This window comes from Palaemon carinicauda, chromosome 34 (genome assembly GCF_036898095.1).
Source record: "Palaemon carinicauda isolate YSFRI2023 chromosome 34, ASM3689809v2, whole genome shotgun sequence".
Taxonomy (NCBI): Eukaryota; Metazoa; Arthropoda; class Malacostraca; order Decapoda; family Palaemonidae; genus Palaemon; species Palaemon carinicauda.
In genome coordinates, this window is record NC_090758.1 from 72,213,517 (window position 1) to 72,231,379 (window position 17,863).

General features: G+C 54.4%; 1 protein-coding gene across 1 annotated transcript in view; it reads left to right on the forward strand.

Moving 5' to 3' along the window:
• Positions 1-17,863, forward strand: part of LOC137626654 (DNA-directed RNA polymerase III subunit RPC5-like) — a 136,946-nt gene that overhangs the window by 40,418 nt on the left and 78,665 nt on the right. Inside the window, exons 2-3 of the mRNA XM_068357671.1 lie at positions 2,672-2,773; positions 3,075-3,229. Coding sequence (XP_068213772.1) covers positions 2,672-2,773; positions 3,075-3,229 — 257 coding nt within the window. The remainder of the gene's footprint in view (positions 1-2,671; positions 2,774-3,074; positions 3,230-17,863) is intronic.

Here is a 17,863-nt window from a genome sequence, read left to right on the forward strand (position 1 = left end):
ACTCGGACAACACCACGGCCTTGGCGTACATTTAAAAACAGGGAGGTACCCACTCACTGACTTTGTACGAGGTCGCAAGGGACCTGCTCATCTTTTCAAAAGATCGAGGCATCTCCCTAGTAACGAGGTTCATCCAGGGCGACTTGAACGTCCTAGCAGATTGTCTCAGTCGGAAAGGTCAGGTAATTCCAATCGAATGGACCCTCCACAAGGATGTGTGCAAGAGACTTTGGTCGACTTGAGGTCAACCCACCATAGATCTCTTTGCAACCTCGCTGACCAAGAGGTCAACCCACCATAGATCTCTTTGCAACCTCGCTGACCAAGAGGCTTCCAATCTATTGCTCTCCAGTCCCGGACCCAGCAGCAATACATATAAATGCCTTCCTCCTAGATTGGTCACATCTGGATCTTTACGCATTCCCACCATTCAAGATTGTCAACAAGGTACTGCAGAAGTTCGCCTCTCACGAAGGGACAAGGTTGACGTTAGTTGCTCCCCTCTGGCCCGCGAGAGAATGGTTCACTGAGGTACTTCGATGGTTAGTAGACGTTCCCAGAAGTCTTCCTCTAAGAGTAGACCTTCTACGTCAGCCACACGTAAAGAAGGTACACCAAAGCCTCCACGCTCTTCGTCTGACTGCCTTCAGACTATCGAAAGACTCTCGAGAGCTAGAGGCTTTTCGAAGGAGGCAGCCAGTGCGATTGCTAGAGCAAGGAGAGCTTCTACCATTAGAGTCTACCAATCGAAGTGGGAAGTCTTCCGAGACTGGTGCAAGTCAGTTTCTGTATCCTCGACCAGTACCTCTGTAGCCCAAATAGCTGATTTTCTCTTATACCTGAGAAAAGGACGATCCCTTTCAGCTCCCACTATCAAGGGCTACAGAAGCATGTTGGCATCGGTCTTCCGGCATAGAGGCTTAGATCTTTCCAACAATAAAGATCTGCAAGACCTCCTTAAGTCTTTCGAGACCACTAAGGAGCGTCGTTTGGCTACTCCTGGGTGGAATTTAGACGTGGTCCTAAGATTCCTCATGTCAGACAGGTTTGAGCCTTTACAGTCAGCCTCCCTGAAAGATCTCACTCTTAAGACTCTTTTCCTGGTATGCTTAGCCTCAGCTAAAAGAGTCAGTGAGATTCATGCCTTCAGCAAGAACATCGGATTTTCGTCAGAAAAGGCCACTTGTTCTCTGCAACTTGGTTTTCTAGCCAAAAATGAGCTACCTTCTCGTCCTTGGCCTAAATCTTTCGATATTCCCAGCTTATCGGAGATCATAGGCAATGAACTAGAAAGAGTCTTATGCCCTGTTAGAGCTCTTAAGTTCTACTTAGCTCGTACTTAACCTTTACGAGGCCAATCTGAAGCGTTATGGTGTTCGGTTAAGAAACCATCCTTGCCTATGTCAAAGAATGCTTTGTCATGTTTTATCAGATTGTTAATACGAGAAGCTCATTCACACTTGAGTGAGGAAGACCGATCTTTGCTTAAGGTTAAGACGCACGAGGTTAGAGCTGTAACAACTTCCGTGGCCTTTAAGCAAAATAGATCTCTGCAAAGTATCATGGACGCAACCTATTGGAGAAGCAAGTCAGTGTTCGCGTCATGTTACTTAAAAGGTGTCCAGTCTCTTTACGAGAACTGCTACACACTGGGACCATTCGTAGCAGCGAGTGCAGTAGTGGGTGAGGGCTCAACCACTACAATTCCCTAATTCCATATCCTTTTAATCTATCTCTTGAAATGTTTTAATGTTTTTATGGGTTGTCCGGAAGGCTAAGAAGCCTTTCGCATCCTGTTTGATTTGGCGGGTGGTCAAAGTCATTTTCTTGAGAGCGCCCAGATTAGGGGTTTGATGAGGTCCTGTTTTATGGGTTGCAGCCCTTGATACTTCAGCTCCTAGGGGTCTGTCAGCATCCTAAGAGGATCGCGAGGCTCCGTAAGGAAGACGTACTTACAAGGCAGAGTAATCGTCTAAGTCGACTTCCTTACCAGGTACCTATTTATTTTGTTTTTGTTATATTGATAACTTCTAAAATGAAATAAAAACTCTTAGCTTATATGATGTAAACATATTTAACTGGTCTCTACCCACCACCCTGGGTGTGAATCAGCTATATATATTCACCGGCTAAGTTAAATATTTAAAAATGATATTTTAATTATAAAATAAATTTTTGAATATACTTACCCGGTGAATATATAAATTAAATGACCCTCCCTTCCTCCCCAATAGAGACGCAGTGGGATGAGAAGAAATTGAGTCTTTGTTTACATTGAGTATGGTATCTGGCCGACAGTTGGCGCTGATGGGCACACCCGCAACCTGTATAGCGATCGCCGGCGAGTTTTTTACAGTTTTTTGTCTGTCGAGCAACAGAGTTGCAGCTATATATATTCACCGGGTAAGTATATTCAAAAATTTATTTTATAATTAAAATATCATTTTTAGACATAAAAGCTTAAATTTATGAAGATAAAAACATGAATAATTGTAAAAATAATGGAAAAATTATATATTAGATTTCTGTATCGACTGCATGGTTTTCCAGCTACCACTTAAAATGTAACGCTCGTAATAGCCAAGGAATTACTTAACACCAAAGACTTGGTATATTCAAACATTCAAGTGTAAATGTCTCTTTTCTTGCTAAGAGTTTCTTATATTTACAGATTCCGGTGTACTTGGCAAAAACACTCGCACAACAATTGTACGTTTTACAGTTCCCCGTTCGACCGCATTCTCATAATTATGACGAGTCCACTATTCTTAAGGTTGGTAGATGTTATTCCACATTAGTCGTTTATGGAAGGGGATGGAGTTGTGATTACTATAATATTAAAGATTATATTGATATTAAATTACATTAAAAACTTTTCAAAATAATTGTATAGGTTTATTTATGAACAAGTGGAATGCATTGACTGATTCCCTTTTATTTCTCATGCGGAAATTAGTCTTTGCTTACGAGAATTTTGGGGTACAGGCTTAATCTTAGAATGAATTAAACTCATATACCGATGTTCCATTGTATTTTCAAATAACTTTGAGTCTCAGTCAATTCTAACATGACAGACAAAGATACGGCCGAAGAGCGGACAAATAGAGATGGAGATGGGTCTGCGCACAAGGGGACCTACGTACGACAAAAGCAGGGGGGAGCAGATTGCCCTGAACGTGGACGGAGCGTTCCGGGACAAGCGAGATTCCGAAGATAATTTTTATAAAAGGTTTGTTGGTTGATGGAAAGTAGATGTTTTTATTACTTCCGTTTGTTGAGTGATGGAAATTAATGTTTTTATTACTTCTGCCAAGGAGGTTATATTACCTATTTGTTCCGTAACTGAAATACAAACCACGCTATTTACATGGGGTAATTACTTCGGCGTAGCTGAATGACGAGTCATAAAGTTTTAACGAGGGTTTCCTACCCCGCCGCTAGTTAGAGGGGGGGTAGGGAGGGGTAACTAGCTACCCCCCCCCCCTCTCACACACACCGGTGAAAGGCTCACTTTACTTTTGGCTTGGAGAGACGTCAGACGTGTCTGCGCTCTCCTCCGTTTTTGAGTGCCATACTTTGTTTGCTTTCTCTTTTCAGTGTGTGTGAAGTTGGCCTCTATTTCTCCTCATGCGTACGTGCCCTGGACTTTCTGGCCGCCCTTGTGGTACTTTTATATCGGCCTTGGATACTGATCCTCACTCCTTATGCCCTCAGTGTAGGGGCCAACGGTGTGTTAGGTGTAACGTATGTATTGAGTGTAGGGAGTGGTCTACCTCCCAGTGGGAGAGGGTTGCCCGGTGATGCAAGAAGAAGGCTAAAAGGGATTTGTTCCGTAACCGAAATACAAACCACGCTATTTACATAGGGTTTACCTTTTAGCGCAGCTGAAATGACGAGCCAATAGTTTTAACGAGGGTTAATTACCCCCGCGCTAGTTAGCGGGGGGTGGAAAAGGGTAGCTTGCTACCCCTCCCCCCTCCACACACCGGTGATTTGCGTCACTTCACTTTTGGCTCGGCGGTGATCAGACGTGTCTGCTCATCGTCCTCGTGACAGCCTTTAATTTTCTGCTTTTTCTTTACAGCGTGTGTGTTGGTTGGAAGTTGACCTTCATTATTATTTCTTTACAATGCGTACATGCCCTGGCGTTGCCGGTCGTCCTTGTTAGACTTTCATGTCGGACGTAACTACGGACCCGCACACTCTTTGCCCTCAATGTCGGGGCCGACGGTGTGACCAGGAGAACATGTGCCGTGAGTGCAGGGAGTGGTCTGCTTCCCAGTGGGAGAGGTTTGGCTGTCGGCGTAAGAAGAAGTCCAGGAGAGACTGTTCTCCTTCGGGGTTAGCCTTGAAGGAGGAAGGTTCTCGGGACTCTTCTTCCGCCGCCCAACCCTCCTCCGAAGCTCCCCCTCGTCCGCCTCCTAAGGAGAGTCGGCCGAGTGGTAGCGCAGGCCCTAGTTTTGTTTCCCGACCTTGGGTGGGGGGAGGGGGCGTCGCCTCCCTTAGCGAGGCGGTTCCCCCTCCTCCTCCAGGGGAGGTTGTTGATAATGCCTTAACCAATGATGATCTTTTGCAGATTTGGTCGTCCCTGGGGCTTAAGGGCTTGCCCTCCAGGGTCGCCTTTATTGACCTTGTCTCGTTGGGGGCCGCTGTTAAGCAGTCGCCGGCGGTAGCAGAGGTAGACCCTCTGTCTATTGTCGACGTCGTGGTGACAGAGGCCTCCGACGTGGCTGGGCAATCCTCCGCAGGTGCTGTTGCGGATGATGGTGCTAAAGGCTCTCCTCCCTCTTCCGTACATCCTTCGAAGGGGGAAGTGAGTCCTTCGGTCTCTGCTGCTGCTCAGCTTCCTTCTGAGGGAAGTGCTTTGACGGAGACTCCCCTTCGGAGAACCGATGGTCCCGACGATCTCCCCCGAGGCCGCCTCCGCCGTAAGGCTCACCGTCCGCTATGCCGCAAGGGCCTCCCTTCCCCTTACAAGGGGGTTGAGAGGCGTCTTTTTGGGTCTTCTTCCTCCGAGGGGGACTCTCCTCGTCAGCCTCAACCTACAGCTCCGTCTTCCTTGGACCCCTCTGCAGAGCGTTCACCAACTCCTGCCAGATCTTCGCCTTCTGGAGAACTCGTCACCCGACAGGCAACGGTCCCTTCGGGGCTAAGGGATCCTTCCCTTCCACGAGCAGTGCTAGCGCACAGGCGCTCTCCTGCTCGTCAGCGCTCTCCTGCTCGCCAGCGCTCTCCTGATAGTCAGCGCTCTCCTGATCGTCAGCGCTCTCCTGCTCGTCGGCGATCTCCTGCTCGTCGGCGCTCTCCTGATGTTCGCCCTCCTCGCCAGCCCTCTCCTGCTCGTCAGCTCTCTTCTGAGTGTCAGCGGTCATTTGAGGACCATCGCCCTACGGTCTCTGACCATCCTACAGTTCCTGCTGAGCTTCCTGCTCACCATCTGTCTGATCCTGTGGCTACGCAACATCGTTCTGCGCGTGTGTCAAAAGCACATGTTCGCCAACGCGCCAGTGATCTTCCAGTTCCTGCTCGTGAACGCGCCGCGCCACCTGTCCTTTCACAGGACACGCGTCGACCTTCTGCTCGCCAGCGATCTCCTGCTCGCCAGCGATCACCTACGCGCCAGCGATCACCTGCTCGCCAGCGCGCACAGGCGGTTTTAGTATCGCCTATATACCAGCGTTCTCCCACGCGTCAACGATCGCCTACGCGCCAGCGTTCACCTGCTCGTCAGCGCGCACAGACGATTTTAGTATCGCCTATTCAACAGCGTTCTACGCGTCAGCGATCACCTGTCTCGGCGATCTCCGGACCGCCCGCGTGTGTTACAGCGTTCTCCAACGCTTCTGAAAGAACATGGTTCGCCAGCTACTAGCTCGCCATCGCGCGATCGCTCACCTGCGCATGCTGCTCGCCAACGCGCCATTGCCAACCTGCGCGTCAGCGCTCACCAGCTCATCATCGATCGCCTGTGGATCTACATCGCCAGCGGTCTTCCTCACCCACGCGGCAGCGCGTTTCCTCGCCGTCGCGCCAACGCTTGCGTTCGCCGCCTCGGACACGCGTTCATTCACCTGCCCACCCTCGCGCCCACTCGCCTGCGCGCCCGCGCGACCGCTAGCCTGCACGCCCGCGCGCCCGCGTGATCATCCACCTGCGCGATCGCTCCCCCGCGCTCCCGCGCGACCATTCTCCCTCGCGCGACCATCGTTCGCGGCGAATTCCGCAGCCGGTGGTAGCAGCAGGAACGCGTGTTCCTAGACGACGCTCGGGATCGCCTCCACCCAAACACAGGTTGGTAGTGCAGGATGAGGAGAGGTTAGTACATCATTCTTCCCCACCTTCTTTTCAGGCAGGTACCGTGGTGTCCACTCCAAAGGATCGCCCGATCCCTTTCCCTTTAGCGAGGATTTCGGACTCTGTGTCCTTGGAGCAACAGACTTGGTTTGGTCCGCTGGCACGGGCGTTAGTGAGGGTTATGAAACCAGCACTCGCCGACCAGGGTAACAAATCAACAGCTGTCTCTCCTACGCTGAAGAGAAAGAGAGGAGTGGACTTGGTGGTGACTTCCCCCAGGGCGAAGTTGGTTCCCAAGAGGTCGGTCGCGAAGGTCCCTTCTCCTGCACGAGTGCTTTCTCCTTCTCCCGTGGACGAGGCCTTTCCGTCCTCAGGTGAGTCCAGTGGGGCGGTAGTCTTCCCCTCGGCACCAGGGGGGGAGACTTCGCTTCATGCAGGAGAATCGTCTCGTGAGGAAGGGGGCCCTCAAACCTCGTTGTTGGGATCCTGTATCCCTCCCAGGAGGGAAACCAAGGACTCCAAGACCGTCCCTAAATCCTCTGCAAGGATTCGTCAGGAACCTACGACTACCCGGGGGAATGTCCACGTGTCACCCCAGGAAGAGATCCCTGGGGCAGGAGACTTAGCTGCCAGCCCGCAGGGAGGAGAACAGCAAGAATCCGAACATGCCTTCTGGCAGGAAAAGCCTGATAAGGCAACTTAACGGGCTTATGGATCCAGTCATCGCCCCCCGTGAAGGCAAAGACACGATCTTGGATGAAGTGTTTGACGTTCGGAAGGCCCCTAAGACCAGTGCGGCTCTGCACTGGTCTCGGGGTCTGAAGAGTGCCAGAGCTAGGGCCAACGCTCAGCTCGCACTTCTTGCCTCCTCCAGTCATTCCACTGCCGGGAACAAGCTCATCCCTCCTCCTCGTCTTCAGCAGAGGAGGTATTTCGAGATCTTGGGTGAGCACAACCTCGCTCTTCCTCTCCATCACTCTGTGGAGGAGCTGGCGAAGGGAGTTCCCCTTGAGAAGCTCTCTGCCCGGCAGGTGTCGTTCTCGGCGGCAGAGATCCTTAACCACGAGAAGGTCGCTAAGTGTGCCATGCAGGCCACTTCGTGGCTGGACTTCTGGCTAGGATCTCTGGGCATCCTATTGCGATCGGAGGACTTGTCCAAGGAGACCAATAGGAAGGCCCTGGAGACCTTCTTGCTCTCGGGCACCCGCTCCATCGAGTTTTTGGCGCACCAGGTTACCACCCTGTGGGCCAACTCGGTGTTGAAGCGTCGCGATGCTGTGTCCGAGAGATTCCATCCGAAGGTCTCCGCCGTAGGCTCCGACATGCTTCCCTTCTGGGGGAGAATCTGTTTGAGCCTCAAGACATGGAGCGAATGGCTGAGAGGTGGAGGAAATCTAGCACAGACTCCCTCCTCCATAGGGCCCTTACAACTCGGCCCTATAAGCCTCCAGCCCCGCCACAACAGCAGCAACAGCCTCGTAAGGCTCCCAAACAGGCACCGGCAGTTAAGAAGGTGGTGTCTAAGCCCCAGCCCTTTCCAGCCAAGGTCAAGAGGGGGGGTAAGTCCTCCAGGGGAGGCAAGACTCCTAGGGGTGGCAGCCGCGGCCGCAAGCCCTAGGGGTGGCAGTCCCCCTGCGTGTCCACCTGTGGGGGGATGTCTTCAGCGTTGCGTCCGCAGGTGGCAGCAACACGGGGCCGATGCTTGGACGGTCTCAGTGATCTGCCAAGGCTATCGCGTCCCGTTCACAACATCTCAACCTCCCCTGACAGCGAATCCAATGTCGTTGAGCTCCTATGCCACAGGATCGGCAAAGGGGCTGGCCCTTCAGGCCGAAGTCGAGACCATGCTCGAGAAGGGTGCTCTCCAGGAGGTCGTGGACGGCTCCCCAGGCTTCTTCAGTCGACTCTTTCTTGTAGAGAAGGCTACTGGGGGCTGGAGACCCACCATCGATCTCTCAGCTCTGAACAGGTTTGTCAAGCAAACCCGGTTCAGCATGGAGACAGCAGACACGGTCAGACTTGCGGTGAGACCACAAGACTTCATGTGCACACTGGATCTAAAGGACGCGTACTTCCAGATCCCAATCCATCCGTCTTCCAGGAAGTACCTGAGATTTTGCCTCGACAACAAGATCTACCAGTTCAAGGTGCTGTGTTTCGGTCTCTCCACAGCTCCTCAGGTGTTCACCAGAGTGTTCACCCTGATTTCATCTTGGGCGCACAGGAACGGCATTCGTCTCCTTCGTTATCTGGACGATTGGTTGATCCTAGCAGACTCGGTGTCGACCCTTCTTCGGCATCGAGACAGGCTTCTGGATCTTTGCCAGGGTCTGGGGATCGTGGTAAACCTCGAGAAGTCCTCTCTGCAGCCGTCCCAACGACTGGTTTATCTAGGCATGCTAATAGACACCAATCTCCACAAAGCCTTTCCATCAGACGACCGGATAGCAAGACTGAGGAGGGTGGCGGAACCCTTCCTCAGGCGAAAAGAACTCCCCGCCCAATCGTGGTTGCGTCTCTTAGGTCACCTATCCTCCCTGGCCCGTCTGGTTCCAAACAGCCGCCTCAGGATGAGATCCCTTCAATGGCGGCTCAAGTCCTGGTGGAATCAAGGATCCGATTCCCCGGACATTCTGATCCCAATGGGGTCTCTGGAACAGACGGACTTGCGTTGGTGGCTGGTCGACGAGAACCTACAGAAGGGAGTGAGTCTTCTCGTCCTCCCCCCCGGAATTGACTCTGTTTTCGGACGCGTCAAAAGAAGGGTGGGGGGCGCACGTTCTGAACCAGAGGGCCTCAGGCCTTTGGTCAGAATTAGAAAAGTGCCTACACATCAACCTGCTAGAATTGAAGGCCGTCTTTCTGGCTCTTCAGCAGTTCCAACGGTCCCTGGCGGGTCACTCCGTGGTGGTGATGAGCGACAACACCACGGTAGTGGCTTATATCAACAAGCAGGGAGGCACTTTTTCGCAACAGCTATCCCATCTTGCAGTAGAGACTCTGAGGTGGACCGAAACCCACTTGATAACACTATCAGCTCGCTTCATTCCTGACAAGAGGAATGTGCTTGCCGACAGTCTGAGCAGGGCTTCGCAGATAGTGAGTACCGAGTGGTCTTTGGATCCTCAGATAGTCAACAAAGTCCTGACTTTGTGGGGCTCCCCGACTGTGGACTTGTTCGCAACAGCCTTGAACTTCAAGCTACCCCTGTACTGCTCCCCAGTCTCGGACCCCAAGGCACTCTGGCAAGATGCTTTCCAGCAACGGTGGGACAACATCGACGTGTACGCCTTCCCACCGTTCTGTCTGATGAGAAGGGTGCTCAACAGGACCAGACTATCGGTCAACTGTTCGATGACTCTAGTAGCTCCGCTATACTGTAGCATCACGCGGAATGGTTTCCGAACCTTCTGCAGCTCCTGACGGAACTCCCGAGGGAGCTTCCTCCACGACACGAGCTTCTCAGACAACCCAACTCCGGCGTCCCTCACAGGGCCGTAGCCTCGCTTCGGCTTCACGCCTGGAGACTATCCAGCGTCTCCTCGCGGAGAGAGGCTTTTCGCAACAGGTTGCGGAGAGAATGTCTCGGCACCTGCGAAGGTCCTCTGAGGGAGTCTACCAAGCAAAGTGGAGAGTCTTTTGTGGTTGGTGTCGTGGAAGGGGTACTGTATCTCTCCACTCGATGCCACTATTCCAGCAATAGTGGACTTCCTCGTGTATCTGCGAGAAGAAATGTGCCTTTCTGTCTCGGCAGTGAAAGGCTATCGCTCAGCCTTAAGCTTAGCCTTCAGATTGAAGGGCGTGGATATTTCTTCATCGCTGGAACTCTCTTTACTCATACGTAGCTATGAGCTTACCTGCCCCCAGTTGGAAGTGAGACCCCCTCCTTGGAACGTGGTTCGAGTCCTCAGGTCTCTTAAGAGACCTCCCTTCGAGCCATTACGCCAGGCCTCCGATCGCCACCTGTCTTGGAAGACGGCTTTCCTACTCACCTTGGCTTCGGCCAAGCGGGTTAGTGAACTTCATGGTCTCTCGTACGACATCGCCCATTCAAGGGGATGGGGGGAGGTAACGTTCAGGTTTGTCCCTGAGTTTGTTGCCAAGACTCAGAATCCTGGAGTGCCGGATCCTCGGTTCGACTCTTTCAGGATCGCGAGTCTCCGTTCTGTAACAAGCGACCCAGACCAGCTGCTACTATGTCCAGTGAGGTGTCTGAGGCACTACTTGAAGAGAACGGCTGCAGTCCGTCCTCATGTGCGAGCTTTGTTTGTGAGCACAGGCAGGACTAAGAGGAGGGTCACCAGGAACACAATCTCAGCTTGGATTCGAAGGGTTATCCACCATGCCTTGAATCCAGACCCTCCTCCGTCACGTCGCCCTCGGGCCCACGATGTCAGGTGTATTGCTACATCCCTGGCCTTCAAGAGAAACTTCTCTGTGGCGCAGGTACTTCAAGCTGGGGTCTGGAAGCGTCAAACGACCTTCACAGCCCACTACCTGCAAGACGTGACACACAGGAGCCTTGATACGTTTTCTATCGGCCCTGTGGTGGCTGCACAACAGCTGGTCTAACCTCAGGCTCCTTTTTGGACTAGTAGCAGTAGGTTGAGGGCGTTGTTACCCGGTCTTAGTCTGCGTGAATGAAAGAGTATGTCTGACCCTTACTTCTTTCTTCATTCTCCCCTCTCTTGGGGAAGCAGCATCCTGGTCCTCGCATAGCTGACCTCGACCTCTGCAGGTAACCCATGCTTCTTTGTGCTCCTAGTATTAAGCTTAATACTGTTGCGTCTCCCATACCCTGACGAGGTGGTATTGGGAACGTCCTATCCTAGAATTCCTATCTGAAGGTCTCAAGGTCAACTTCATAGGACGAGTCACACTCTCCTCCTCACAATGCTTATGTAGGCCACTCGTTCCTAGCGATGCTAGGAACTTGTAAGGTACAGGGGCTCCCTCTCTCTAGTGCTGCTCACTGAGGGAACGAGCCCCCGGGCAAGCCGAAGTCAGTAAGGCTGGGGACTTTCCACCCTTCCTAAGGGGTAAGTCACCCTATGTAAATAGCGTGGTTTGTATTTCGGTTACGGAACAAATGACAAATTCGAATATAATTTGTATTTTTCCTAACCATACAAACCTTAGCTATTTACACATATGTGCCCGCCATCCCTGACCCCCAAGTCAAGTCCTACCTCTAAATGAAGTGAAGCAAGTCACCGGTGTGTTGAGGGGGAAGGGGTAGCAAGCTACCCTCCCCCCCCCCCGCTAACTAGCACGGGGGTAATTAACCCTCGTTAAAACTATTGGCTCATCATTTCAGCTGCGCTGAAAGGTAAACCCTATGTAAATAGCTAAGGTTTGTATGGTTAGGAAAAATACAAATTATCTTCGAATTTGTCATATTTCTTCTTCAGAGGTTTCTTGGAAGAGAGAAAATTACAAGAACTCTTCTTCCGTCGCCCTTTCCTCCTCCGAAGCTCCCACTCGAGCGGCCTCTCCCGAGAGGCCGGCGAGTGGTAGTGTAGACCGCATTGCTGTTAACCGATCCCGGGGTGAGGGAGAGGTAGTTGCCTCCCATAGCGAGGCAGCTGCCCCTCCTCCCCCGGAGGAGGAATTTGTGTCTAGTAATGTTTTTTTGCAGCTTTGGGCTTCCTTGGGGCTACAGGGTTCGCCCTCCTAGGAAGCTCTGTTTGACATGATCAAACTGGGTGCGGCCGTCAAACAATCGCCAACTTCAGCGGAGATAGATCCTCTGTCTGTGGTTGACGTTGTGGTGACGGAAACATCCCGTGGGTCTAGCCAAACGCCCGTTCCTGTGGCTGAGGTAGCTGAAGGCTTAGACTCCCCCTCCGAACATCCTTCGAGGGAGGAGCTAAGTCCCAAGGTCTCTCCTGCTGGTGATTCTCCCTCTCGGGGGAGTTCACTAACAGAGACTCCTTATCGGAGGCCCACCGATGGTCAGCTTGCTGATCCCACGGCCCCTCGTGGGTGTATAAGGCGGAAGACTTGACCTCCTCTTCACCGTAGAGGCCTTCCTTCCCCTTACAAGGGGGTTAAGAGGCGCCTCTTCGGCTCGTCGTCGCCACAGTCCTCTGCGGAGGAGATGACTCGCCGTTCTCCAGTCCTGCCAGCTACCAACCTAGACCTCTCCGGGGATCGTTCGCGATCCCCTTCGGAGGATGGTCGTCCTTCGGGACATGGTGACCTGTTACCCAGACCCTCTACTTCCAGAGTTCCTAATGTGCATGACGCGCCACCTGATACTGCCACTGCGCATTCTCTAGGCCCTTCGGGGCTGAAAGGGCTTGAGCGCAAAACTGCGCCTCTTGCTCTCAAGCGCCAGGCACCGCCTGAGCGCTCACCTGCTGCCGACGCTGCTGTTCCTGCCTTAGCGCTTCGGCGCTCACCCTCAGGCGTTCGCGCCTCCGTTCCTGTTACGCGCCAGGGTCCCCCTGCTCACCCACGAGTTCCTGATATAACGCGCCAGCGCTCACCTGCGTATATGCGCCCAGTTCCTGATACGGCGCTACAGCGCTCACCTGCGCATACGCGCTCACCGATGCCCCAGCGGCCACCTGCGCTAACGCGTCCAACAGCAATTCCTGATACGGCACTCCTGCGCTCACCTGCGCATACGCGTCCACCGGTGCCCCAGCGGCCACCTGCGCACACACGCCCTCAACCGCGCGTGGTCCAAGGGGAACCTAAGTTGGCGCATAGGCGCCTACAGGTTCCTTCGGATTCGTCGCGCCCGGAGGAACTTAAGTTGGCGCACAGGCGCCCACAGGTTCCTACGGATTCATCGCACCCGTCTGGGGAGACGAGCAATACGCGCCCACGCGCGGTTCTAGCTCCAGCGCCCACGCGCTCGCCAACGCGCTACAACATCTCAGCGCGTCGCCCAGGAGGCACCAAGTTAGCGCACGGGCGCTCACGGTCGCCTCTGGGCTCTCCCTCCAGACCACGCGGGCTTGCATATGCAACCGCACGCGACACTCCGGTGACGCGCCCAGTTCCTGTATTCAAGGCGACTAAGGCTGCCATTCAGCATACACCAGAGTGCCCTTATCCAACGGCGCGCCCTGCGTGGCCGCCGCAACAAAGCACTCCGGTGCGCCCGCATCCTGATGCGCGCCCACGATCACCAGCGCGGCCAACGCGCCCGCAGGCGAGCATGCCGGTCTTATCCGACCAGCGCCAACCTCCGCGCCAACGCTCCATCCAGGTCGCTCGCGACCCTGCTCCAGCGCTAACGCACCCTCGACCGGTTCTTCCGGACACGCGCTCAGGCGACCCCGTTATCTCACGCCCTTCGGGGCCGCACCAGGTCGCTGCGCGCCCGCGCGTTCGTCCGCCTCCTGCGCTGGCTCCTGATCGCCACACGCCCTCGCCATCGCTTACGCGATCTCGCGACCACGCTCCCGGTTTTGCGGCCACGCGTCAACGCCATCGCCAGCGCGCCATCGTGCCATCGCTCCTGAGTCCCCGCCTGCGCACCATCGCGCCCTCGCGCGCGAGATTCCAGTTTCGCGCCAGCTGTTCACGCGCGACCCTGACCAGGGCCCGGTGTACGAGCCCCAACGCGAGCACCGCCAGGCAGATTCTTCATCGTCGCGGTCCCCTCCCCGCAAGCGCAGACCAGCACGCTCGCCGGAGGAGGGGCGCTTCCCGGACAGGTCTAGGGACTCTTCTCTTCCAGCCCTGCAGGCGAACCCTCGTTTGTCGACTCCTCCTAGGCATCCCTCGATCCCCTTCCCTCCAGAAGGGGTGTCTGACAGCGCGACTGTCAGTCGGCAGCCCTTGTGCGGGCTATTAAGCCCTCCCTCTCTGATTTGGGCCACGATCCAGCGGCAGCCTCCTCCCCCCTGAAGAGGAAGAGAGGAGTCTCTCCCGTGGATCCTCCTCCGAGGCCTATTCTGTTTCCGCGCAGAGCCTTGCGCAAGGCTCCTTCTCCACCCCAGACCTTCTCTCCCTCCCCTGCGGAGGAGTATTACCCCTCCTCAGGAGAGTCGGATGAGCCGGACCACTCCCCCATCGCACCAATGGGGGAGGCTCCGCCTCTCCCTGAGAGGTCTTCTCGTCCAGAGGTGGAGAAGAGCCTGCCCCCTTCGCTACTTGAGTCCTGCATCCCTCCCAGGAGGGAACCTAAGGACTCTAAGACGATTCCCAAATCGTCGGCGAGGATCAGGCAGGAACCGTCTAGAGCCTTCGAGGTTATCCACGTGTTCCCCCAGGAAGAGCCACTGGGGACGGGAGACTTCGCTGCCAGTCCTCCGGGAGGAGAGCACCAGGAGTCAGAACACGCATTCTGGCAAGTCCTGACCCTCATGAGGAGCCTTAACGGGATCCCAGATCCTGAAGTCCCGCCTCGTGAAGGGAAGGACACGGTCCTGGACCGGGTCTACGGCGCCCAGAAACCCCCTTGGGCCAGTGCAGCTTTGCCCTGGTCTCACGGGATGAAGAGTGCCAGGGACAAGGTCGAGGTCAGCTCTCTGAGCTTGCCTCCTCCAGCAGATCAAGTGCCGGTAACAAGCTCCTCCCTCCTCCTCGAGTCCACCAGAGGAGATATTTCGAGATCCTCGAGGAGCCTTGTCTGGGTCTTCCCTTACACCACTCCGTGGAAGGGCTCACAGGGGGAGTCCCTCTTGAGAGACTCTCCAACCGGCACGTGTCCTTCTCAGCCTCTGAGATCCTAAGCCAGGAGAAGGTCACCAAGTGTGTCATGCAGGCAACTTCGTGGCTCGACATCTGGCTAGGGTCTCTGGGCATCCTGGTGCGGTCCGAGGATCTCTCCAAGGAAAGCACCAGGTAAGTGCTGGAAACTTTTCTTCTCTCGGGCACACGGACCATTGAGTTTCTGGCCCACCAAGTCTCGAGCTTGTGGGCCAAGCGTCGGGACGCTGTGGCCGAGAGGTTCCACCATAAGGTCCCCAGTGCAGTGCTAGCAGGCTCAGACACTCTTCCGTGCTCGGTAAGAGCCTGTTTGAGCCCAAGGACATGGAGCTCACTGCTGAGAGGTGGAGGAAATCCAACCAGGATTCCCTCATCCATAAGGCCCTGACATCGAGGCCCTACAAACCTCCGGCAGTCCAGCAGCCCCGTCCGGCTAAGGACACAAAGACGACGACAACGGCGAAGCCCAAGGTGTCTAAGCCCTTTCCTGCCAAGGGCAGAAGGGGCAAGAAGTCCTCCAGGGGAGGCAAAAACCCTAGAGGTACCAGCCGAGGCCGGAAGCGCTAGGGTTGACAATTCCCCTGTATGTCCACCAGTGGGGGGATGCCTACAGAGTTGCGCGACAAGGTGGCAGCAACTCGGGGTGGATGCCTGGACGATCTCCGTGATCTCCCTAGGTTATCGCATCCCGTTCACAGCCTCTCTACCTCCTTTGACAGCGAATCCAGTGTCGTTGAGCTCCTTTGCCATGAGATCGGCAAAGGGGCAGGCCCTCCGGGCCGAAGTCCAGACCATGTTGGAGAAGGACGCTCTCCAGGAGGTTGTAGACGGGTCCCCAGGCTTCTACAGTCGACTCTTTCTTGTGAGAAAGGCGTCTGGAGGCTGGAGACCAGTCATCGACCTCTAGACCCTGAACGGGTTTGTCAAGCAGACTCCGTTCAGCATGGAGACGGCAGACACGGTCAGACTTGCGGTGAGACCACTAGACTTCATGTGCACGCTGGACCTAAAGGACGCGTACTTCCAGATCCCAATCCATCCGTCTTCAAGGAAGTACCTGAGATTTTGCCTAGACAACAATATCTACCAATTCAAGGTGCTGTGTTTCGGTCTCTCTACAGCTCCTCAGGTGTTCACCAGAGTATTCACCATCATCTCTTCATGGGCCCACAGGATCGGCATCCGTCTCCTTCGTTATCTGGATGACTGGCTGATCCTAGCAGACTCGGAGGCAACCCTTCTTCGCCACCGAGACAGACTCCTCGAAGTTTGCCAGGATCTAGGGATCGTAATAAATCTCGAGAAGTCCTCCCTGCAGCCCTCTCAGAAACTGGTATATCTAGGCATGGTCATAGACACCAATCTCCACAAAGCCTTCCCATCAAACGAAAAGATAGCAAGGCTGAGGAAGGTTGCGAAACCTTTCCTCAATCGAGAAGAACTCCCAGCCCAGTTGTGGCTTCGTCTCCTCGGCCACCTCTCCTCCCTGACCCGCCTCGTTCCCAACAGTCGCCTCAGGATGAGATCTCAAGTCTCGGTGGAGCCAAGAAAACGACTCACCGGACGCCTTGATCCCTATGGGACCTGCGGAACGGGCGGACCTCAGTTGGTGGGTGGCAGACGAGAATCTGCGAGAGGGAGTGGATCTTCTCGTCCCTTACCCGGATTTGATGCTGTTTTCGGACGCATCAAACAAAGGGTGGGGGGCCCACGTTCTGAGCCACCGGATCTCAGGCCTGTGGTCAGAATCAGAAAAGTACCTTCATATAAACCTGCTAGAAATGAAGGCCGTGTTCCTGGCACTTCAGAAGTTCCACCAAGTCCTGGCAGGCCACTCTGTAGTGGTGATGAGCGACAACGCCACAGTGGTGGCTTATATCAACAAGCAGGGAGGTACCTTTTCGGAACAGCTGTCCCATCTTGCAGTAGAGATTCTGAGATGTTCCGAAGTCCACTCGATTTCACTAGCGGCTCGCTTCATTCCGGGCAAAAGGAATGTGCTCGCCGATAGTCTGAGCAGAGCGACGCAGATAGTGAGGACCGAGTGGTCTTTGGATACTCAGATAGCCAACAAAGTCCTGACTTTGTGGGGTTCCCCGACGGTGGATCGGTTTGCTACGGCGCTGAACACCAAGCTTCCGCTGTACTGCTCCCCAGTCCCGGACCCCAAGGCTCTCTGGCAGGATGCCTTCCAACAACGGTGGGACAACGTCGATGTGTACGCCTTTCCCCCGTGCTGTCTGATGAGGAGGCTACTCAACAAGACCAGAACATCGGTCAATCTCTCAATGACCTTGATAGCTTCGCTATGGCGTCATGCAGAGTGGTTCCCGGACCTTCTGCAACTCCTCACGGAGATCCCGAGGGAGCTCCCTCCATGTCGCGAGCTACTCAAACAACCACACTCCAACATCTACCGCAAAGCTGTAGCTTCGCTTTGACTTCACGCCTGGAGACTATCCAGCATCTCCTCACAGAGAGAGGATTTTTGCAACAAGTTGCAACAGGATGTCTGGCCACCTGCGCAAGTCATCCGCAGGAGTCTACCAGGCGAAGTGGCGAGTTTTCTGTGGTTGGTGCCGTGGAAGGGGTATCTCTCCCCTCGATGCTACTTTACCAGCAATAGCGGAGTTCCTCGTTTATCTGCAGGAGGAAATGCGCCTTTCAGTCTCGGCAGTGAAAGGCTATCGCTCAGCCTTAAGTCTTGCCTTCAGGCTTAAAGGAATGGACATTTCCTCCTCGCTGGAACTCTCTCTCCTCATACGGAGTTACGAGCTGACCTGCCCTCAGTCGGAAGTGAGACCTCCTCCTTGGAACGTGGTTCGAGTTCTCAGGTCTCTTAAGAGTCCTCCCTACGAACCATTACGCCAGACTTCTGATCGCCACCTTACCTGGAAGA